Source organism: Cydia strobilella, chromosome 22, assembly GCF_947568885.1.
Source record: "Cydia strobilella chromosome 22, ilCydStro3.1, whole genome shotgun sequence".
NCBI classification, from domain to species: domain Eukaryota; kingdom Metazoa; phylum Arthropoda; class Insecta; order Lepidoptera; family Tortricidae; genus Cydia; species Cydia strobilella.
The window spans coordinates 2270242-2294192 of NC_086062.1; the positions used below are offsets into that span (position 1 = coordinate 2270242).

At 37.8% G+C, this 23951-nt stretch overlaps 3 protein-coding genes across 7 annotated transcripts in view; 1 reads left to right on the forward strand and 2 right to left on the reverse strand.

The window, feature by feature from the left end:
* Positions 1–1171: 1171 nt before the first annotated feature.
* Positions 1172–13601, reverse strand: LOC134751545 (mitochondrial import receptor subunit TOM40 homolog 1-like). Its single transcript, XM_063687002.1, has 8 exons — positions 13350–13601; positions 11293–11360; positions 10427–10618; positions 9807–9938; positions 7732–7843; positions 5680–5756; positions 5399–5495; positions 1172–4351 (listed from the first exon to the last, which is right to left on the reverse strand). Exons 1-8 carry the CDS (start codon positions 13486–13488, stop codon positions 4212–4214), a joined length of 957 nt encoding a protein of 318 aa, XP_063543072.1. The 5' UTR covers positions 13489–13601; the 3' UTR covers positions 1172–4211.
* A 179-nt stretch (positions 13602–13780) lies between these two features.
* On the forward strand, positions 13781–14569 carry LOC134751548 (STING ER exit protein). The gene has a single exon (XM_063687005.1). It carries the CDS (start codon positions 13908–13910, stop codon positions 14553–14555), a length of 648 nt encoding a protein of 215 aa, XP_063543075.1. The 5' UTR covers positions 13781–13907; the 3' UTR covers positions 14556–14569.
* Positions 14570–14798: 229 nt separating this feature from the next.
* LOC134751532 (muscle calcium channel subunit alpha-1-like) overlaps positions 14799–23951 on the reverse strand; it is a 134299-nt gene continuing 125146 nt past the window's right edge. For 2 of the 5 annotated variants that reach the window (XM_063686967.1, XM_063686968.1), the window contains exons 45-48: positions 23466–23569; positions 22783–22889; positions 22202–22265; positions 14799–21316 (exon numbers count right to left, since the gene is read on the reverse strand). In XM_063686967.1, coding sequence (XP_063543037.1) covers positions 21086–21316; positions 22202–22265; positions 22783–22889; positions 23466–23569 — 506 coding nt within the window. In that variant the 3' untranslated portion in view covers positions 14799–21085. Of the gene's footprint in view, positions 21317–22201; positions 22266–22782; positions 22890–23465; positions 23570–23951 lie in introns of those variants that run through there. The other 3 variants (XM_063686971.1, XM_063686969.1, XR_010128674.1) reach the window with 2 other exon arrangements.

Here is a 23951-nt window from a genome sequence, read left to right on the forward strand (position 1 = left end):
CCAAAACTAGTAGCGCCCTCTGAACGAGAGTCAAATTTTCTTGATTATCGAGGCACGTTTTTTCCTTAGATCCATGGCACCTTTGGTAACTTGTAAATAAAACAACCGACTGATTTATTAACATAACTCTATTAAAAATAAACATTTCAACAACAGGCTTCTATGTACAGTGCCATTATATCTACATGCGATCGCTCGGGTGGACTCGCCACTCCAGGACCCGCGTATCGGCCTAATACACCAGTCAATGAAGAACATTATTGTGACTAAATCTTTCCCGTTTACAAAATTGTACGGAATTAAATCAAAATATAAGAAAATCGAAGCGATTTTTTTATTTGACGAATTAGTATTTAAAAAGAGTTGATTTTATATATCTAAAATATTCATTTCTTCATAAACATAGATTGATCACTAGTGTAGAAAAACAATACTTTTCTGTTCTGAAAGTAATAGAACCAAATTTTTGGTTGTGACATCTTCCAAATCAGGTCCCAGCGAAGTTTAGACCTATTTTAAGATTATGACGTTTATATATTACGTTATATATGACCATATTTCTTAACTTTCGGGAACAGAAAAGACGTATTAAACCCTAAATCTGTGTATGATCCCTTAGCCATAAGGAAGCTCTGACACGTTATTCGTATAGAGATACAATCAAATTTCGTCCTTATGGTAAGCGACACTGAAAACGTCACATTATAGGGGCAATTTTATTCATATAATCGAAAGTCTCAATAAAGACAATTGAAACAATTTCTTTGTTAGTGAAAATGTCAGAAAAGAACGCACTTAGGTAAAATATTCGAGTATTCTAATCTGAATTTTACTAACAAAGCAATATGAGTCAAATTTGAATAAGCCCATAGCATATCCTATTCCTAGAGTGACATCAATGACATTATAAATGCTCTCTGGCAGGGTGTTTTATTTATATAACAAATATAAAAACGCTCTCTTAAAAAAAAGAAAATACATATAGTATACACAGTGCTGAAAATGCTAAGTGTTGCAACTTTGTCCATTTTGTGTCAATTTTATACTAAATATTTAGATCAGTACGGTTTCACTCACTATTATTTTTAGTCGCTTTTGGCGACATGTTTCGGATTCTTCGGGAATCCTTCCTCAGGCACGAGTGGCCGCGATGGCTGTACGTCGTGCCTGAGGAAGGATTCCCGAAGAATCCGAAACACGTCGCCAAAAGCGACTAAAAATAATAGTGAGTGAAACCGTACTGATCTAAATATTTGGAAATATGTCTCACGATAATTTAATATTAATAGAACAATCTAAAGTAGACTTTATCCAGAATAAGAGAAAACATGACAAAATACCCAGTCATGTTTCTAGAAGTATTTTTAGCATTATACAGGATGGAACAAAAATAATGGGTATCTGTTTAAGGGCATATTCGGTTACGTCAGGGGTAGGAAACTAGAGCGTTCGGGCTTTTTCGGCTCAGCATTGCTCCGAGCAATTATTCGGGTTGACACAACTTGACGTCCCTTTGGGTGTACGACCATAGATAAGACCCTGCATTCTGACAACCCTATATAGCCGAAAGGGATAGTACCATACATAAGAAAGGGACAGCATGATTCGTCCTTGAACCGCTGTCAAACTTCGGTTTTGTAGGAAGTTTCCTTTCTGTACGGCAGTACTATTACTTATTCTGTAGTATCATGTTCTGATTAGGAAAAAAAAGAAGATTTTTTTTGAAGCGAAACATTTTTGCCCATTGTGCGACTTGCCATATAAAAAAAAAAATTTCGCGTCAAAATAATTTTTCTTCTACTTTTTCCTAGTCGTGTTCTCGTTTATCGAATATGCCCTTAACCTTTTCGACACCGTGTCAAACACAAAAGCTTTCATCCAGACGCCACGTCACCGAAGTGTCAAAACTGAAATTGAACTTTATGCATATGCATGTAGGTCTATGTTGCTTTTGGTCTATGACCGATTAATCGGTCTTTGGCGTTGAACCTACGGTGCGTATATATAGGTCATTGGCGTCCAAAAGGTTAAACGGATCCCCACTATCTTATAAGCATGGTCTGATAAAGTAAGCAAAAACGGACAATGTTGCAACAAGTGACAGTTTCAAATATACACGTTGTTCAGGCATTTTGTGATGAAATTTGAGTTTACATATTTTTGGTTCGCCATCAAACGAAATTGCAATTATACTAATTATTTTCTGAATTTTTAATTCATGTAACACAAGTTTATTATAATGATAAATATCTTAATTAACGACGTATTAGACCATCCAATCCGACGTAGGAATTCTAAATATCGGACAGTGTAACACGCGTTTTATAGCGACGTGTTTATAGTCCGTCCAAGTTAACTTTGCACCGATTTGAACAGAACGAAACGTCATGTCATAGAAATTTGATATTGCCACACCTTGTCATTGCAAATGCCATGCAGAGTTAGCTTGGTCCGACTAGAAATCTTGAAAAGTGACCCTCGTATAGTTGAGGACATAACTACAAATGTGACTTTCCATTAAAGGGTCCTTATTAACCCTGATGGAAAGATCCCTATTAATATGTAGCATAAATACCCTTTTCTGATGGAAAGCCACAAATACAGATCTTTTCTTTCTTAATTCTTTGAGCTGTCACCCATTACCAAAGATCCCTTTTAAATGCAACTGGATTTAAGGTATGAATGTAACAAAACACACATACATGCATACGATACATACAAGATGGCGGAAAGGAAAATTCACGCATACATTCAATGTCCGTAATAATAATGAATTAAAATTAATGATTCGAAATCATTTTATAATATACTGTTCTTTGTCTGAACTTGTCAGTTTGGATAGTAACGTGTAGGGTAGGGTAGGAAACAGTGGCTCAGTTGCCCCAATATCGCCTCATCATGTTGGAATTAGGTTGAGTGAGCCACTGTACCCGGCTATTTTTTTCCGAGCCACTGTTTCCTACCCTACCCTACAGGAATATAGCAATACACATATGTAAGTATGTCCGGTTTAACATTTTACTTGTGAGAAAATATTTTGTGTATTCAATATGTCTGGACAACATTGCTGTTTTTTATAGTACTAGTATACAACCCACACCACTGTCTCACTGTCTGTCACTGTCATATTAATGTTTTTCTCATGGAGACTATATAAAGGAGCCAAATCTCTATGTATGAAAAGTGTCCATCAAAAAACAGTAATTAGGCGGCGCCACCATACACCGAAATACTACCAAAAACAACCTACGTAAATTGGTCGGGTTATTTGTTGGTTCATGTTATACTCGTGTCGCAGAGCCTAACTAGCGCCACCGGAGAGATTAGGAACTATTATTTAAAGCTGGAAGCGGTCACTTTTGCAACAATTCTGCCATAAGAGATTGGCATCCTTTCTATACCATCCATAGTTTTTCTATCTTGTTTAGAAAACAATGATAGCTAATTGTAGCTATGTGTCTAACTGTGATGGCTATAGGCCATGTTGGTTGGTTGCGGATTTTAGGTTACCGGTCTTTTGCGGTTTTTAAGTCCCTGCAATTTGTCACGAGAGACGAGAAACTTTTGATACCCAGAAATTCCTAGTTGCAAAAGGTTCTCAGAAATTTCGGGAAGATTTCATGGATATGTATATTTCGGAAACGGAAAGTTTCAATCTCCATAAAAAAGCATGATTTGTTCCTGAAAATTTTCTTTGTAGAAATTCCGCAATTGGGTCAAAATTATTTCCGTTGTGTTGTTTCTTTTGACCACTCTGTCACGCTGTTATTTTTGTCTTTTATAAAATAAATAAAAAGAGTTGAGTGCTATTGTATGTATTTCTAGCTGTAGATTATAATTATCTTGAGAAAAATTCAAAACTGAATTTCACCCCATACAAAAAGCTCCACTCGGTCAGATCTTTTCGGGACAAAAAAACAAGACAACGAAAAGAATTTTGACCCAATTGTGGAAGCTTTCAGTAATTTGGGTCAATCAAGGAGTGTACAGGTTTTTAAAGGGTCGGCAACGCGCGTGTAATATCTCCGGTGTTGCAGGCGTCCATAGGCTACGGTAACTGCTTACCGGGCCGTATGCTTGATTGCCACCGACGTGGTATAAAAAAAAAAAAGTTTTACAGTGCGTTATCAACGCTTATGCACATAGCCAATGTGAATAACAAGTACACATGTGTAAGAAGTATCAACAGTGTGTGAGCATCTTTGGGGTGTCTAACCGATGATGAGTCCGCAGCCAAACTTGAACTGCTGCTTGGCCTGGTTGGCCATCCCGGAGAGGGCGAACGTGAAGGGCAGGGGCTGCAGCTTCTTCTCCAGGACCGCTCCGATGTTCCAGTTTGAGTCTACCATTCCTGAAAAAAAAATGGTTTAGTAAATATGTAATGTTGTAGTTCATTGTTAATTACAGTACCAAAAATATATTATTATCACCTTCTGGTTTTTACAGCAAACCTTTTTAGGGTTCCTTTTTTTAATACTACGTCGGTGGCAAACAAGCATACGGCCCGTCTGATGTTAAGCAGTCTCCGTAGCCTATGTACGCCTGCAACTCCAAAGGAGTTACATGCGCGTTGCCGACCTTAACACTCCTCTCCCTCGTTGAGCTCTGGCAACCTTACTCACCGGCAGGAACACAACACTAGTCCTAGTTGACTACGGAACCCTAAAAGGGTTCCTAATTGACTACGGAACCCTAAAAAGGTTTGCCGTAAAAACCTGAAGGTGATATATTTTTGGCCGGTACTGTAAGTTCAGTGTCAAATTAGCCAACTCCTTAGTAAAGAAGCCAAATTTTAAAATTGATACGTTGGGCACTAATTGTAACATAGTGTAAGCGCAAAATTTATATAAAATGGAAAAGATATATAAAACGATTTTCGTAATTCACTACGTAATAAAACAAAAATTGTAATGTAGACAATTACTCTAAAGCTGACGTATGTCCGGGTTTCCTTAAATGTGTCCTAGTTTGGACTATGCCATCTTCTGAAATAAAACTATTAAAACGGATTATATCGCGTATATTGAATTTATAATACATCCCGACGTTTCGAACCCTTTACAGCGTTCGTGGTCAACGGGTGATGAGGAAAAACCCCGTCACCAGTTGACCACGAACGCTGTAAAGGGTTCGAAACGTCGGGATGTATTACAAATTCAATATACGCGATATAATCCGTTTTCATAGTTTTATTTCATGAGTAACTATCGCGGTAACCGAAGACAATATTATCTATGCCATCTTCTTCTTATGGTGCTGCCTCCTGCCGGAGGTTGGCTATCATTAAGGCTATTTTTACTTTTGACGCTGCAGCTCGAAACAGGGATCTAGTGCTCATCTCATACCAACGCACAATTGAATATAAAATGTAACGTGTAGTTAAGGCGTTATTAATTACCTCTGAAGACGAGCTCCGCCTTGGGGATGGTGACCTGGTATCCAATGGTGCCGACAGACTCCATTCCTCGGAACGACGTGTCCATCTCCGCTACCACCTGCAATTACAAACAAAAATATTTTCTAATATAAACTAACTAAATTAAATCGAATCTAATAAAGAAACGTAAATTAGAGTATGAAACCCCCCACCCCCAAAATTATATCAAATAAAAGTATTAAACAAACGTAAATTTGTTTATTTTTCTCCTATATTTGGTACGAATTGTTTAATAAATATACCTGAAGTTGTTCACTGGCCTGCTTGAAGTAGCATAAATGGAAACCAGCAGCTCCCAGCGTCGCTGACACTTCCGAATCTGAAATATAGCATATTAAGTTATGAAGCATTTTGGACGCGTATGTACTTTTGAGAGTATTAGAGATAAATTATTATTTAAATTGCGCTACAGATAATTTTATTTATTTATCTTTATTGCACAAAAGAAAATACAATCGTACAAAAGGCGGACTTAATGCTATGAGGCATTCTCTACCAGTCAACCTTCCATGTTCCAATAATGTACATAGACAAGGCAAAAGTATTGGTTTATATTGTATTTAGCATGCGTCTATAATATAAATTTAGATGTGTAGGGATGAGAATAAAAAAATATATTTGTCTCTCACCAACTGAGCTAATTTGTTCCTTTTTGTTTTCATTTTTACTTAATATCGGAGTGTAAGTTATACTTTTCTATAAGACTTTCAAGGGGTTAAGTTTAGGTGCGTGACGGGGGTGACGTCATTACCAAATGGAATCGGGCGGGACATATTATCAAAATGTTGACCGATTGGTGCTCGCTTTCGGATGAAGGGCCCTGGGCCAATCTGGTTGAGACTAGCCCAGGACCAGGATAAGGGGCGTACACGAAGAGAGGGCTATGCTCAGCGGGGGACGATTGAAGGTTAAAATGATGATGAAGTTTAAAAGCAGTGCAGTTAGTACGTACCGTCCATGGTGTACCGTGCGGCGCCGGACGCGATGGCCTCGTTACTGACTGTAGTACGTACCGTCCATGGTGTACCGTGCGGCGCCGGACGTGATGGCCTCGTTACTGACTGTAGTACGTACCGTCCATGGTGTACCGGGCGGCGCCGGACGCGATGGCCTCGTTACTGACTGTAGTACGTACCGTCCATGGTGTACCGGGCGGCGCCGGACGCGATGGCCTCGTTACTGACTGTAGTACGTACCGTCCATGGTGTACCGGGCGGCGCCGGACGCGATGGCCTCGTTACTGACTGTAGTACGTACCGTCCATGGTGTACCGGGCGGCACCGGACGCGATGGCCTCGTTACTGACTGTAGTACGTACCGTCAATGGTGTACCGGGCGGCACCGGACGCGATGGCCTCGTTACTGACTGTAGTACGTACCGTCCATGGTGTACCGTGCGGCGCCGGACGCGATGGCCTCGTTACTGACTGTAGTACGTACCGTCCATGGTGTACCGGGCGGCGCCGGACGCGATGGCCTCGTTACTGACTGTAGTACGTACCGTCCATGGTGTACCGGGCGGCGCCGGACGCGATGGCCTCGTTACTGACTGTAGTACGTACCGTCCATGGTGTACCGGGCGGCACCGGACGCGATGGCCTCGTTACTGACTGTAGTACGTACCGTCCATGGTGTACCGGGCGGCACCGGACGCGATGGCCTCGTTACTGACTGTAGTACGTACCGTCCATGGTGTACCGGGCGGCGCCGGACGCGATGGCCTCGTTACTGACTGTAGTACGTACCGTCCATGGTGTACCGGGCGGCGCCGGACGCGATGGCCTCGTTACTGACTGTAGTACGTACCGTCCATGGTGTACCGGGCGGCACCGGACGCGATGGCCTCGTTACTGACTGTAGTAGGTACCGTCCATGGTGTACCGGGCGGCACCGGACGCGATGGCCACGTTACTGACTGTAGTACGTACCGTCCATGGTGTACCGGGCGGCGCCGGACGCGATGGCCTCGTTACTGACTGTAGTACGTACCGTCCATGGTGTACCGGGCGGCGCCGGACGCGATGGCCTCGTTACTGACTGTAGTACGTACCGTCCATGGTGTACCGGGCGGCACCGGACGCGATGGCCTCGTTACTGACTGTAGTACGTACCGTCCATGGTGTACCGGGCGGCGCCGGACGCGATGGCCTCGTTACTGACTGTAGTACGTACCGTCCATGGTGTACCGGGCGGCGCCGGACGCGATGGCCTCGTTACTGACTGTAGTACGTACCGTCCATGGTGTACCGGGCGGCGCCGGACGCGATGGCCTCGTTACTGACTGTAGTACGTACCGTCCATGGTGTACCGGGCGGCGCCGGACGCGATGGCCACCTCCCCGCCCGCCACGCGCGCGCCCGACTGGTACACCAGCTCCGCGCCCAGCGCTAGTCGCTTCGTCACCGACTGCAAACAACAAACTTATGTATTGTAAGATCTTTCCGTGTATTTCCATAACTGTGAAACATTCAATGTTTCATATGTTTCAGCTGATCTAATGTGCAGATATGCAAGTGGGACGGGATGGAAATGATTTTTTTTCCATTTATCCCAATTGGAGTCAAGGCGGAATGGTGACACCGATCTAACATACTCCATGATGTAGTGGTAAGCGCCACTTGCACTAACCCACTAACCCGGAGTTAACCGATTAAACCGTTAATCCAGTGTCAAATTGTACTGGTGACCATGGTAACTCCAGGTTTAACCAGTTAACCCCGGGTTAGTGAATGGTGCAAGTCTCACGTGCCCTGTCCTCGCATGACCAAGATAAAAACAGATAAGAATACACCATTTATTCAGGAGCAGTAAGCAGTTAAAGAATGATTTATCTAAATCTCAATCAAAGTCAAGGAAAAGAATACTTAAATGTTAAATTAATTAAAAAAAAATATATGTATATATAAACCAAAGGCAGTAACAATGAGTAGGACTTCCTTCTTATCGATTATAAAAATAAAAAACATTTATTTCAAGTATCTGTGACACATAAGTACATGATTTAAATAATACAAACATTAAACAAACTGTAAACAGATAACATTATTTTACAGGTAACCGTGGCAAACACATTGACACCCGTCATCTATTTCTCAATATAAAAATATGTAAAAAAAAAAAACAATATACATATAAAACCATAGCCTATTATGAACATGAACACTAAAGACGTTGTTACAAAACATTTTTCAATATGTCGTAAATGATAATCAGAAATCATTAACGGTCCATCTGCACTCATTACGTCTCACTTCATTAATAAACTTATTGCATTCCCGACATCACCGTTACAATAAAAGCTATTAGAAGAAAAGATTATGTACTGCAAAAGCATAAATGATCAAAATTGGACTCTAATGGTATAGATTTAAGATACATTTTAACAGGATTATGGTAGATGTTACATGTGTGGCACACGTGGTAGAATTATTTTGTGACGCCTTTTATACCCTAGGAGTATTAAGAGCCGCCAACACATACGTCTTTCTTTTTGCTTCAACATTATAAATTAAATAAAAGTAACATATAAAAGCAGCCTAGCTCACAATACAGAAGTTGTTTTAGATGATTAGCAGGCTTTTTGAAACTCCTGGCAATACGTATTGCTTATACAACGCTTTGGCGACCCCGTCATGCGCGGTTTCGCTTTATCGCGAATTTCAAAATTCGCGCTAAAATAATTGATTTGATTGCTAAGTTAGTGTCCTGTCCAATATTTGATATTTGATCAAATGTGCATTGCGTCTCACTCTCTCATTAAGCAAAATGTGAGACGCAAATACAAATTTGATCAAATATTGGACAGGTGAAATACCACACTTATGTACTTAAAAGCCGTAACACACCATCGCACCGCGCCAAGGTCATTGTGCGACGCACACATAAGTAAGAGCGAGAAAGCGGTATCTCTTTCTCGCTCTTACTTATGGGTGCGTCGCACAAACACCTTGGTGCGGTGCGAAGGTGTGTTACGGCTATAAAAATATGCAGTAATTTACTTGTCTTTGGTTGCGGAAATCCCCGCTTTCTCTGACCATTACTCAACCTCGTATCTGCAACACTCATTTGATGACAAAACACCCGTATTCCGAATGAAAGAAAAGCGACATTTCCATCAAATGATTGTTGCAGATATGAGGTTGAGTAAGTATAGCGACGATATGTGGGTTATACTTACAGATGTGCAAATTGCCAAAAAGTTGGAAAAGCTCTCGGAAACTTCAGGAAATTTTGAGGTAAAGTTTGGTGCACACTGTGTACATATTTACCTGGAGGTAGTGTCCGGCGAAGGCCAATCTTGCCGACCGCCATGGCGAGCGTGTAGTCGGAACCTTTGTATTCTAGCCTTGTCAGTACACTGGTGCCGTACCTGGAGGTAGTGTCCAACGAAGACCGAGGAGCTTTCACTGAAGTCAGGCTTGCCGACTGCCATGGCGAGCGTGTAGTCGGACCCTTTGTATTCTAGTGTGCCTTGTGTGGCTGTCAGCTTGCATTCTTGAACCTGGAGAGACAAAATAGTTTGTTAGCATGGAAGTTGCAGATAATTTGTAAAAAAAATAAAAATACTTTAATTCTAAGTCCCATAAGAAATTGCAAGAAGTTTTCAAGATTATTTTAGGTGGAAATCTTTGAAATTTTAGGAATTTTAACTTGGTTTAAAGGGCCCTTAGCAGAAAATGTTCTTTTACATACATAATCTACATAAAATTGTCTAAAAAAAGTCCATGTATACTTTCTCCCAGTACCCATATTTACCCATATTAACTATACATTGTTCAAAGAAAAGGTAAAGTATTCTACACTGATCTGAGATCTTTTAAACCAGAGATGATAGAAGATAAATTCATAAGCCACATACATGAAATTTGTATTTAAACTTTTTTTTTATGATATAGGAGGCAAACAAGCAGACGGATCACCTAATGGTAAGCGATTACCGCCGCCCATGGACACGCGCAACACCAGCAACTTCTATAAAAAAATATTTACCTGAGCAGCTCCTTTGACCCTGATCTCCTGTGTGAGCTGATGAATAAGGTTAAAGTTGACGTTTCCCGAGGGGTCCACATCTCCGAGTAGCACTGGGAATGCTTCTGTTGGTGACAGCTGTTTTGTGCCGATGTATGTGGCGCCCAACTTGTAGCCGTTCTGAGCTGTGCTCATTGTTAATGTGTGTGACATCTGGAATATTAATAATGTTCATAAACAGTGGTGTACAGTCAGCTACAGAGGATTGTATCCACTTTTTCACCTTCCTGCATTGTAATAAAGTGGATACATCTCTTTGTAGTTGACTATACAACTTGGATTCTTTGTAAGTTTAAAGAAGTATTATGAGACAATCTAATACAAATTGACCTAGTTACTCCCCAATGTAAAATCAAAATGCCAATATACATATATTTATTTATTTATTTATTTTATAAATACGTTTACACGACTTTACAGTAAACCAATACGTCATATATATCATATATCATCATAGTATATATCATCAGGTGATAACCAAAAGTCACTAATTACTAAAAAAAATATTAAACAAAGATCAACCTTTATTTGGTACTAATACGGTTTACTATTACCATGAACTGGTGGTAATTAGTAAGCTTTGGTTGTCACCTGACGATAATATCGTATATATTATATAAATACCTAATAAATAGAAAAACATCTATTACCCAGGAATAGCTGTGTTTATTAGACAGATAAATGCTTGTACTGAGATTTGAACTCAGGACTACTAGCTTCTTAGCCACTAACCTCTTGGCTAAGCGGCCATCACACATATTTTTTCAACAATATTTTTACATATTTTTTCTTAATTACAAACATAAAAATAAATAAATATATTTTACCTGGAAGTGGTTAGATATGCCCTTGTTGACCATTAATTTACCACCTTCAAAATTTACTGGCATTACATCTGAAAAATAAATATTAAAGTTACCAATTAGATTTTAAATAATAAAATATCAATGATGCTTATAGAAATATTTGAAGAAGAGCGCTGGTGGCCTAGCGGTAAGAGTGTGCGACTTTCAATCTGGAGGTCGTGGGTTCAAACCCCGGCAGGAACCAATGAGTTTTTCGGAACTTATGTACGAAATATCATTTGATATTTACCAGTTGCTTTTCGGTGTAGGAAAACATCGTGAGGAAACCGGACTAACCCCAATAAGGCCTAGTTTCCCCTCCAGGTTGGAAGGTCAGATGGCAGTCGCTTTAAAACTTAGTGCTTACGTCAATTCTTTGGATTAGTTGTCAAGCGGACCCCAGGCTCCCATGAGCCGTGGCAAAATGCCGGGATAACGCAAGGAAGAAGCTTATAGAAGTATTTTGTTGTTGTGACTGTACATCAAGACTAGCTTACACTTACAAAGCAGTGTAGTATGTATGCGGCACTGCGATATAATACATTCGGTAGAGACACACTGAAAGAAAACAAACTAAAGGACGTCCAACTTAAAGATGTCCCTCCAGGAAAACATGAAGATTTGAGGAGAATAGTGTGGGAATGCCACCGGGACAGTAACCTGCAGCTCCAACTTCAGGGAACTGGGCTGAATGAATGCGACACTTGATTGACAGCCCGCCTGCTTACGGACGGGCGTCCCTACACTACATCTATACATCAAGCTACTTGAAAGGGTAGTTCTTATTGGATCATTAATTATGAACATGCTATGCCAGTGGTTACCAAAGTCGACTGGGCTCCAACCCACCTAACAAAAACTGCTATTTTTGGGGACTCTTGGCTGCCTTAAAAAGGGGGTATACCATATTAATAGTAACCCTCAGATTTCCTAGCAGTTTAGGGGCCCACTCAATTTTCACTCACAACCCATCAATGGGTTGTGACTCATAGCAAAGATAGATATAACTCCGTAATAGATGGATACAGTCTAAGGAAGAAACATGCCTCGAAAATCACGAAAATTTGATTCTCGATCAGAGGGCGCCACTAGTTTTGGCCTACTCTTGTATAGATGGCGCTGACGGTTTCGTTTGTTATTTATAATTTTAACGCACATCAGTGAAAGAACATGGATCAAAATCATATAAAAATAATTAATACAAATAAAAAAATCATTTATCCATATTTAAGTACATTTTAACATATTTTTATAAATCTTCATTTTTAGTTTTAAAGTATGTTGATAGATGGCAGTGAATTTACAGTGGTTACAAAATTTACTATGACAGTGCCGCTCTATCTTATTATATCCTCATTGCTCATAGTTTGGGAAATCTGTGCTATGCCATTAAATGTAGTATCTCTCTGCCTTGTGCTATGGATACATGCTACAATCTTTTTTTTTTGTTATTTCACTTTCAGTATTTCAATCACATGTCAGGCATGTTACTATGCTAAGTGTGTCTAATTCTAATTTGTAAAAGTAGTTATTTCTGCTAGTGCCACTGAATTGTTAGTATGGGTGCTTAATTTTATTAGAAATTTAGGTCTAATATTTTCATATTTTTTTTCTATTATTAAATATTCTTAATTTCGAAACTTCACTTTCATCTCATCGAAACACTTTTAGAAATCTCGTTAAGGACTTAAGATATAAAAAGGGTTCAACATGAATAAATCAATTCTTATCAGTAAGTAAACATCAAAATTGGGTCGGGACACAGCTCACTTCAAGTACCACACTTTACTGACAAAATTAACGCAGAATAGCTTTCTCCTTTTAATTAACTAGCCTTGCATGATTACATATAAGTATTAATTTAAATAATTTACTAATATTACATCACAAGATAACCAAACTTTTGAAGGGAGCTCAAGTTATGTTTACCGGTTTTTTTCTGAATGAACAGAAAACAACAATACTTTCGTAGGATGCGAAATACTTTTCCTGTCATTTCTGATCACGTATATACTAATATTTCCACCCACACGACTCACCTTTGGTTTTTTTGTGCAACTCATCCAATGTCCCTGGGTTTTCACGTTTGTCTGCATTCTCTAAATGAATTAAATTATTAATGTCCGTGGGTGTTAGTCCAGAATTGGACACGCGATATCTGCTCGCTATAGCACCCATTTTATTGAGGAATTTAATATACTTTCCCTAAATTCCTCAGAAATCGATGAACATGTGCAGTGAAACACAATTCTGTCGAATAAAAGACAATCGCAGCAGTGTGAAGTTGACAGTACACATGTACCAACATAATAGGTAACCATAAACAAGTCATGTTTTTTCTTTATTACCGACTGACAGGTTGTTCAAGATACTTATAAAACTACTGAAAAAATATAGGTTTATGAAGTGGCAACACGAGCTAAAAAAAAAAGTTGTCACTGTCAGAGTGACTGACATTAATAGAGCAGTTTTTGGAAAATTAGCATTTATATTTCTTTAAAATTGGCTAACAAATAAGCTCTGTAATTTAGAGAAGAAGTAGCAGTACAGCGGTTTAACGACTATTACTTCGCTTCACTTCGTTTTCAACCTTCACAATGCCGAAAGTAGTGTCCCGTAGCATCGTCTGTTCAGACACGAAAGATCAAGAAGAATACAACGAGACCAAGCCTCTGCACATCTACTACTGCATATGCGGCCAGATGTCCCTGATTTTAGACTGCACTATCGACCGATTGCCGCTGCGACCGACGGACGGGGCACGCGTGATAGATGGTTCCAAACATGCCCATAAACTTACTTCAGACCCTGATGAGACAGTTTATTTGAAACGCGAAAAGGGTATTGAGAGACAATACAGGTTAAAATGTAAAAAATGCGCGATCCCTATCTATTACAAGGCGGATCAAGACAGCAATGTTGTTTTCATAATGAGAGGAGCCTTAGTACAAACTGCAGGTGAAAATAACGTCACAGATATATACAAACAAGTAGCGTTAACGCAGCCTAAGAAAATTATGGTTACTAAACACACTAAGAACATGGGCAAGTTCAGTTCGGTGACTGTTTCGACGATAGATGAAGAGGAGGATGAGATTGAGGCGAGAGAGGTAGCGGACAGTTACGCTAACAATGCAAGGATTATTGAGAAACAGTTGGAGAGGAAGGGCATGAATAAGAGGCAGGCGGAGGCTCCCGTGCAGGTCCAGGAGAAGAGGGTTCGGGGGACTTTAATTGATAAATAAATTTGGATTTTGAATGACTATTGAATTTATATTTTAAATTCTGACAGAATTTACTTCTTTTTTTCTTTCTAATGTTGCTCTCATTGTCACAGTGGAAATGTAAACTTAAAATCCATAACAGAAGACAAATATTTCAAGTTATTATGCAATTTTACTGTAAAATTCTGCAATCTGATCCGTTTCATTTAATCTGCTGGTTTTTTACGATAAGAATCAGCCTGTAAATAAATTAAAACAAAATAATAGCATCCATTTTTTTATTAAATGAAAACAATTTTACAATGTTCATTTTAAACAATAAATATAATAATGTTTAAGTATTAATATGACTGATGGAATAAATATATCTTTCACTTACATTTTGTATTTACAACAATTATGTACAATCAGATGTAGTAGCCAATCTGTACTAGGATATAAAAATGTACTTAAAAAAGAAGACAAATTTGTTCAAATTCTGAGAATTCAATTTTGTACATTATTTACATATTTTTGTATACTTTTCGCAAAATGTGGCTTAAGTTTCTGTTGGAAAGAATAAATAAAGATATTTTTCTGACTCTTCTGATCAAAAATGCTGTAGTTGACAAAAAAATGTATGACCAACTCATAAAAAATCTATTTATCCAATCCAGATTAACAAAAAACTTGTGAAAAGCCAGAGCCACATTAATAGTAAAGACTCTTCATCATAATATGATATCAGATTAAATCTAACCCATTCCAAGCCCAAGCTTCCAAGATTATGTTACAGGCCCTTTTTATCCACTAAAAGAAAGTGCGGAGTATACAGTTGTGTTTACTTTTATCTGATACATTTAAATGAAAGAATAAAGAAAGTTGTGTCATACATTTTTTTTGGTATTATTTCACTTGGAGCATCAGCATGTCACAACAATGTATTCAAATTGAAACTATTCTTAACTAATAAAAATATTTAATATTTTTATATCTCTAATAAACTTTAATAGCATAGAATAAACAGACGAATATACACAACAAGGACTAACAAAACATTTAGGATAGGTATACATACAAGTAAATCACAAAGAATAGTTAAATATCAAGGGTATTAAATGGGCACCATTTTTAAAGAAGACGTATAATATTTGAAAAAAAAAAAAACAAATATGCATCTACAAGTCCATGCAAGTACTTACTGGTAAAGCAAATCTTGTCAGTAGAAAAAGGCGCGAAATTCAAATTTTCTATGGGACGATAAATTTGCCGCCTTTTACAACTGACAAGATTTGCTTGACCAACTACAACTTCACATTAACAAAAAGGAAATAAGTAACTAATAACAAAATAGAAAATTTGTCCTCAGGTGTTTCAAATGGAACAGTATAATAAATTTCTCAGAACCAGGAAATGGCAGTTGGCACTTATAAAGATTAGGGAAGCATAGAATTGTGCGGTTTCATTGGATAGTAGGTGAGAAAAGAATAAAATAGTTCCAATAATCTTGTACTAGATGGCGTTAATGTATCTCTATTACTTGCGCCATCTGTGGACTGTTTGAGTACAACTATTTAAAAATGATCTGAAGTTGTTTCTTGTTTTGTCTATCTTTTCTCTTTGGGCATAACTAAAACGTCGGTTTATTTATTAATTATACTTAATGTTATTTTCTTATGTCTACGGAATGTTGTTCATTTGAAGAGATGACAGCTATACTACGTCATTTATTCGATTACTTAAAAGGGCACTTCCTAGGGATCCTTACAAAGCTAAATTGTAAAATTTGACACAGTACATAAAATGAAACGATTACGTGATTCATAACACCAATGTTGTAGTTTTGACTTACGTTGGAATCTGAATTATGTAGCGGCTAGGTTTCCTCGTGGCTTCAAAAAAAAGCTCAGCGTATGTCTTAATTTAATTATATAAGCATGTAATTTTGCAGTCTGAATAAGTTGATTTAATTTTATCCCACAACTGTATTTATTTCCATAGTCAAGTAATAGTTATTCGTTTTACAAGGGGGCAAAGTAGTTGTTTAACCTCTCGTGCTAATATTGATACCCGAGCAACGAGCGTAGCGAGTGGTTCGACAAATGGAATCTTGAGCGTTGCGAGAATTTGAACTTTGAAGATGAGGGTTAAACAAATTTTGCCACCGAGTGAAACACAAAATTTTTCACCATACCAACACAAGCAAAATGTTAACTGTAAAATGTCAAACAAAATCAAAGCAAATCGATTCAAAATGAATGTTATTAAATATTTATTATTCAAAATCATCATTTAAAAGTCAATTCTACCAGCAAACATAAGAAAACAACTCAAAATTTGCATTTGATTACTTTGCCTCACATGTGAATAAAATGCAACTTTCTTATCAGTTTTTGAACAATCAAGAAAGCCTTAACCAGCTGGTGTGGTGAAAATAATAATACCTACTTGTTTTTGTTTTGTTGGTCAAATATTTTACACAAAATCACACGTTATAATACCTATATGTCTACACACACTGTCTGTACACACTAAACATCATTTAGTAGATTATGAGGTCACGTAGTAAAGGAGGCATTGGGGTTTTCGGTACCAAAATTTTTCGAAGTTATACAATTTTGATTTAAAAATTGTAGTGTATGTTAGGTAAGGTAAAACGTGATCTAAATTTTATTTGCAACTTCATTTGTAAGCTCGACTGACTGTTGATAAATAATACGCTAATAGTAATCGCCCTAATGCATTTTGATTTCCCGTTTATCGATGGAGTGATTTGTGTGCAGCGACTGCAGCGCCATCTTTTGGTGAGAATTATGAAACTTCATTTGTATTGAAAATTGAAATGTAGTACCGTAAAATCAGGTAACTTTAGTCCACAACTTACAACTATGGTCCAAATTCAAGTTCCAGTAAAATATGTATAAGTATTTTTCAAATTATGTTGAGTGTATAACATAGAAAGAGCTTTAGTGTATCTAAGCTCCAAAATAAATGTAACGAGTACAAATCATATGCTCGTTAATAATTAACGTTAAAACTGGACCATAGTTATACTCAAGGACTATAGTTACCTGACTTTATGGTAGTTAAATGTAAAGGTTATTCGTGAGTTTTATGAATGTTGGTTGGTCCATTAAAATGATCGGCTAGACCAGGGGTCGGCAACCTTTTAGCAGCCAAGGGCCACATAGTAGTTAACGAAATTGACGCGGGCCGCACTTTGTTAATATTTATGACTTTATCAGGTATTGTCGTTTGTCAAAATTATGTACAAAATAGCCCAGGAGGCTCGCGGGCGCCTGTTGCCGACCCCTGGGCTAGACTAACGTTAAGGCTAGGCTAGGTTAGGGCTTCAAAATACAAATACTTTCTGCGTATGAACTTTTTTTTAAGTTTGCAAAGGATTAAGCCAAGTTCTGGAATAAATGTTCTCTATAAAATCTCAGTCATCGCTAAACCCACTCCTAACTCTAAAATCTCTACGAAAAATTGTGTTTACAGTTTTAGACATTTTGTCAGTTCAACGATTTCCTGATTAGGTATTGTCATACGGGTAAAACTATGGAAATACGGATTAGGAATTCGAGTTCACATATTTTTATATACCTTTGGAAGATGGTTTGATTTTTCGGATTACATACCTACTCTAATCGTAATTCATTAAAAAAACTTGAAAGAAAAGATGTTTACCACCGATAATAAAATTATTAGATGGCTATTACAGCTTTTGTTTATAAAAAATCTGTAGACATAATAAAGTTTTATACCTAGTTATTTGTTTATAAAATGCTATAAATACTATATTGTTACATTGACATTGTTTATAAGTAAAAATCCCATCCATTGCGATTGGGCTCTTTGCCTTGGTAGAAACAAATAGGAAACCATCAAACCAGAAAGCAGACAGCGATTTGATAAAATGGGAAATGGATAGAAACATTTTCCAACTCCATTTTGCCAGATATGCTGTGACTTTCAACCCTTCTTATTTTATTTCCAGGAACCCTACGACCTAGCTCATTCTATCCTGACTTACTCAAACACTACCTATTGATCAAAATCGGTCCAACTCTTTAAAAGTTACAGACTCACCCTGCCCCTTAGTAATCATAGATACTTCAGACACGTCACTTGTGCGCGCGTGCGCGGTATGGGGGCGTAGCCAAAATGACAATCTTACATCAACAAACGCCAAACAAAAAGCAAAACATGTATCGGGTTGACAGACGCTACGAAGAGTAATGTGATTAGTTCCATATACCTATAAGTTTCGATACGCATTTCATATCAACGATTGTAATCTTGGCTAGCCCCCCTGCTCATTTATATTTTCTTAAATATTTACTACCTACTTTACATTAATGTACTCTGATATAACAACGGATCAAATGATACATGCTCAATAAATAACGACGAATTGTGCGTCTTGCCGTTTTTTTTTCCGAGCACCCAAACTCAAAGCTCGAAATAATGCCATAAATACTTACCAGTACCACGATACTGAAGGATCTTTCTGATAATATACATATGTGTACCGACAAAATCACACACCTATATGCCATATAGGTAGGTATATCAATAATTTAAAATGTTTTATGATATCTAATCATTTTTCATATAACTGTAAAACTACACATCTAGAAAAATTACAAATTATATTTTTGAATACATAAGGTACGAAAGTATCTCTAAATATTGTTTTAGAGACAATTTTCTCTCTCTGTATTAAGTTTTAAATCTAAACAAAGGGCCAATAGGAGCAGCACAACTGCTCGTTACCCCTGCTTCATCTATTTCGCTCATTCTGTAGTAAGAAGGAAGATATTATGGGTATTTTAATGACATGTAATTTTAACCACGCGAGGCCCAGAAAAAATTTAAGTGCTTTTGTTTTTTTTATAAGAGTACAAAACAAATTTAATTTGTACTTGTACAAGTACGCAGGGCCTTTTTTTTTTTAAATTGCCTCCCGTTTCCCACTGCTGGCCAGGCCTCCCCTTTCTTCCGCCACTCATCACTGCTTGGTGCATGCTCCCGCCACACGCACACACACGCACGCAGCATGCGCGCGGGGACTTACGAGGATAAAATTCCCTAGGTTCACGGCTGGTGCTGCCCTCATGTTTTCGGCTTTTCTACGTAAAATTTTATGGAGTAAAATTAGCATTAATATTTGACATTCCATAAGATAACGCGTGCTTGTGACAATCAGGGCCAGTTCTCCCTCCACCGACTTCGCATCTTGCCAATACCTGGTAATCGCCTCGCTACAAGGTTGACTTTTGTGCTAGCTTTACAGGCTGATAAAGATGAGTTTATTTTTTACATGCTTAATGTGTTTTTTAAATAGGCAGATAGATATAGAGTTAGACCAAGAAAAGTCTGCAGAGATTTTGACAGCACACGCAGTGCCATTGTTATTTATACGTCATAATTTCATAGAATTTTAATAACAAAACTTTAGTAAGACACAGACATATTAAATATATTAATAACGGGTCACTCCTGTTTCCTGTTTCACGTTTTTTTAAGTTTTTCGACTTAAAATACGTAAGTGACCAGTCATTAAATATATTTAATTTCATAGAAGTTTAAAATAACACCTGCACTGCGTGTTGTCAAAATCTCTGCAGACTTTTCCTGGTTTGACACCTAAGAGTTTACTTTATGATTATTCCAAATTTATATTTCAAATTACGAACCACCACTCCTGAAGTTGAAATTATTATTTGGCCCTTTCTAAACATTACAACGTCTAAATTTTACCAAATACGTTAGATCTACTAATCTCACTTTTTCATCTGCCGTACACAGATGTTAATAAAAAAGGAAGTCTAGTATGCTTAACGCATAGAAGACCAATATGTGCATATAGCCAACAAAGGTAGGCATTTAAGCTATGCTAATCGACATCTTAATCAGCGACAAATAAATGTTAAAGAGGTTCTTAATTTTTGTTATAGATGGCGTTACATTAGCAAGATCTCAGTTACATATTTTGTAAGGCACTTTGACCTCAGCTTTTATTAAAACCCCATCTGCGTTATATCTCAGAGAACACACTAGATCACGATATGACGTTAACAGGTCTATAGCCATACAAAATTTACGCTGTGGTGCCATCTATGCCAACGACAAGGAACATGAGTTTGTGTGGTACTTACTCGTATCTGCTCCTTGACTCGAACACAACTTACTGTCATAGAACGTAGCCTTAGAGCGTAGTCCTGTATTTCCAAGCACTTTCGCCCATGTAAAATTAGTCTTTAATTAGAAGTTTTAATTACTTTTTAAGTCCTTCCTTTTTAAGGACTTACTCGTACAATCAGAGAGCAATTGACAAGTAACAATGTTTCGCATTGACATTTGACATGGAGATATAATTCATTAAGGATTTACAAAGTTAATTTGTCGGTACAATCGATAAAGACACAGATATTTATTAAAAGCAGAACTATATTGCTGCCTCATTCTAACTATATTGCGATGATAAATCGGCGGTAAAAATCATCTGCCCCTAATCCTAAGCAACAAATGAAAATTTGAGCACATCTCAAACATATTTCAATACACTATACCAATACTGGTTTCCTTTTTCTCTTCCTCTTGTGCTGCTTGTGGTGTTTCGCGCCATTGCCGCCATTTCGCGGCGCGGCGCCATCTTGGCTGCCATTTTGATCGTGTCCGCCATCTTGCGAGGCGCGGCCACTCTCTGCTATAACGGCTTGAAGGGTGGGGGCATGGTCGGTGGCTGGTAAGGGTGGCGAGCTAGCATATCGCCCTGGAACAGCCCAAATGTTAGCCTATACATTCATTAAATTCTGAGTGCTTGGGAACTACAGGTAGGTTTGTAAAGAGGGGCCGATTTCACCATTAAATTGCTGTTTATCTCATAATGTTTCTGAGAAAATCCTATATCAGATCAAACCTAATAAATTGAATTGAAACTATAGCAACCCCCTCATCGGCCTCATCTTACTTTTTGAGGAGTGCCTATATACAGTTAGGTAGGTACCTACCTGTATTAATTTGCTTTTATTATTAATTGTTTCCTAATTCTTAATTTCTTACTAATAAATTTTGATTATTAGCAAAGAGGATATAATAAGATTATTAGTTATTACTAATAATTTAAACATAAAATAAATTAGACAGCATAAGACATAGATCCCGTTCTACTGTAATGCCTAATTAATTTATGAATTTTATAAAGTTCATAACAAACCTAAGATCCAAACTACCGGTTTCGGTAGGTACCTCTACTACCAGTAAAAAATTTGTGTAAATACGAGTACACTAAGCTACTATTTAATTTCTTTTATATATATATTCTAAAAAATGTGACAGCGAACAAAGCCCCTTTGCCAAAAAATTAGTAAAAGGGTTTCACACCTGTTAGGGTAGGCAACTATACACACAAGCCATACTGGAATTGTCGTTTACAGGAAAAAACTAGACCGACCTGAAACGCTAAGCTCAACGAAGTTTTGACGGCAGAGGGCTGTGTGGACATCTTCTGACTGATCAAGGGGCCATAGGACATTAACAAATAGTGGAACTGGAACTAGCATTTGGTTAAATACAAGCACAATTCGTGGTAAGCAAGACATTCGGTTAGTGTGTTTGGAGATGCTTGGACGTGGTTTTTATGGTGTTATCGACCCCACAGTGCTGAAGTAGATACTTACAACTTGAGGCTGGTTTTGGGCTTGCTTTATATTTCTCTCTTGAATCATGAGTTGATGTGCCGCCCTATAAAAAGAAGTCAGATTTTAGTACCTATTCCGTTCCTATTTTATAGCAGAAATATTATTGTAGAATAGTAAGGCAATTAAAAGTAAGAATGAAACTGGGACAGATGATCAGAGAAGACAGAAGTGTACAGAAGAAAGGGAAATTCTACTTATACCGAGTCACTACTCTGAACTCACCATTAATTGAAATATATCTATAACGGGAAAGTACCTAATCAAAGACTTCTGTAGAAAAAGTTATGGTTAACTTGGTTAAGTATATGTTACTAAAAGTAATTCAGGGAATTGAGGGCTAAAATGCAGCTACCACAAATTTCCAGTCTCCATTAACTTTCGTAGACATGTATACAAGTAGCAATCCGATCCGTTCTATGGAAATCCACTTCACCAAATATAAAAATCTAACTCTATCTCGCTTTCCTAAGAGATATTCAACAGCGATAGATGACGATTGAATTTTAAAATATGGATTTCATGGACCTGTTTTTGCGTATAAAAAAAAGGTTCTAGTTTACCTATCCATCTGCTCCTGCGTCATCTCAAGCGCCTCCTGCATCTCCCGTGAGGTGTTCCTCACGAATTCTTCGTCGCAGTATGCCGCCAGACCTTGTTCAGCTAAAACCTGGACAGAGGATTAAGAAATAAGCGTTTATTTTGAGCACAAGTTCTCTTGTTCTAATATAACTTAAAACCTCAAGAAATAAATAAAATTTTATAGGTTCGACGAGTACCTACCAGTATTTTAAGAAAACTAAAGAATCCGTCACCGAAGCAAGCTTTGGCCTAGAACCATTTCATGGTTATCATGGCCTTAAAATCAGATATGGGCAGCTCCTCATTGTTATAGTTACTTGGTGCAGGGTTAAAACCAAAGGGTAGCACAAATTTTTTAAAAGACGTTGCGTGCGCTGAAAGCAGTTTAAGCTCGTACTCCATTTGCTTACGACACGTTGTTTTGTTACAAAACTTTTTATCAACGTTTAGATAGTTTAAAAATATGAATACTTTCATGTATATTTCCGCGTCCCGTGTTAAGGTTAGGCTAGTTTCCGATCCCGACGAGTGATTTACGACATTAACCACAATAACCACATACTTATGCTAGAGCAAAAGTGCTTTGCGATTCCACTGGACCTAATACCGAGCAATAGTTGTCATGTGGTTATTTAAAGCTATAGCATCTGTGTATAGTACGTACCCTAGTAACAAGACTCTCAGCTGACCCAACCACCGGGACTGAAGAATTGATACCACGTGGACTGCCAGGCAGAGAGACCACGCCGCGGTCCGAGCTATCGCCTCCTGCGATAATGTAATGGTGAAGATTTTGTGGCGTTAATGTGCTTGTCTACGGCATGTATACTTTACTTACTGAAGTAAAGTTTCTTGAACTAAATGTTATACTATTAAAATTTTCGATTTGTCAATAAACAAATAATATTTTTTGAACTAAGTAGGTATGTCACTTAATTTGTCATATCATTTGTGCTCAATTTCATGTCATTCAATTGTTTATTGAATGATACCGCGTGCATGGCAATCGATATTACTTTAACTTTAATATTTTCAAAATGATTATATCTAAAGTAATTATTTAGTTATGTTTTCTACTAATATATTTACCTATTGTCGAAGCGAATGCTAGCTTCTCTATTTATTGTCATTCTAAAGCTCGTCGCTGCGC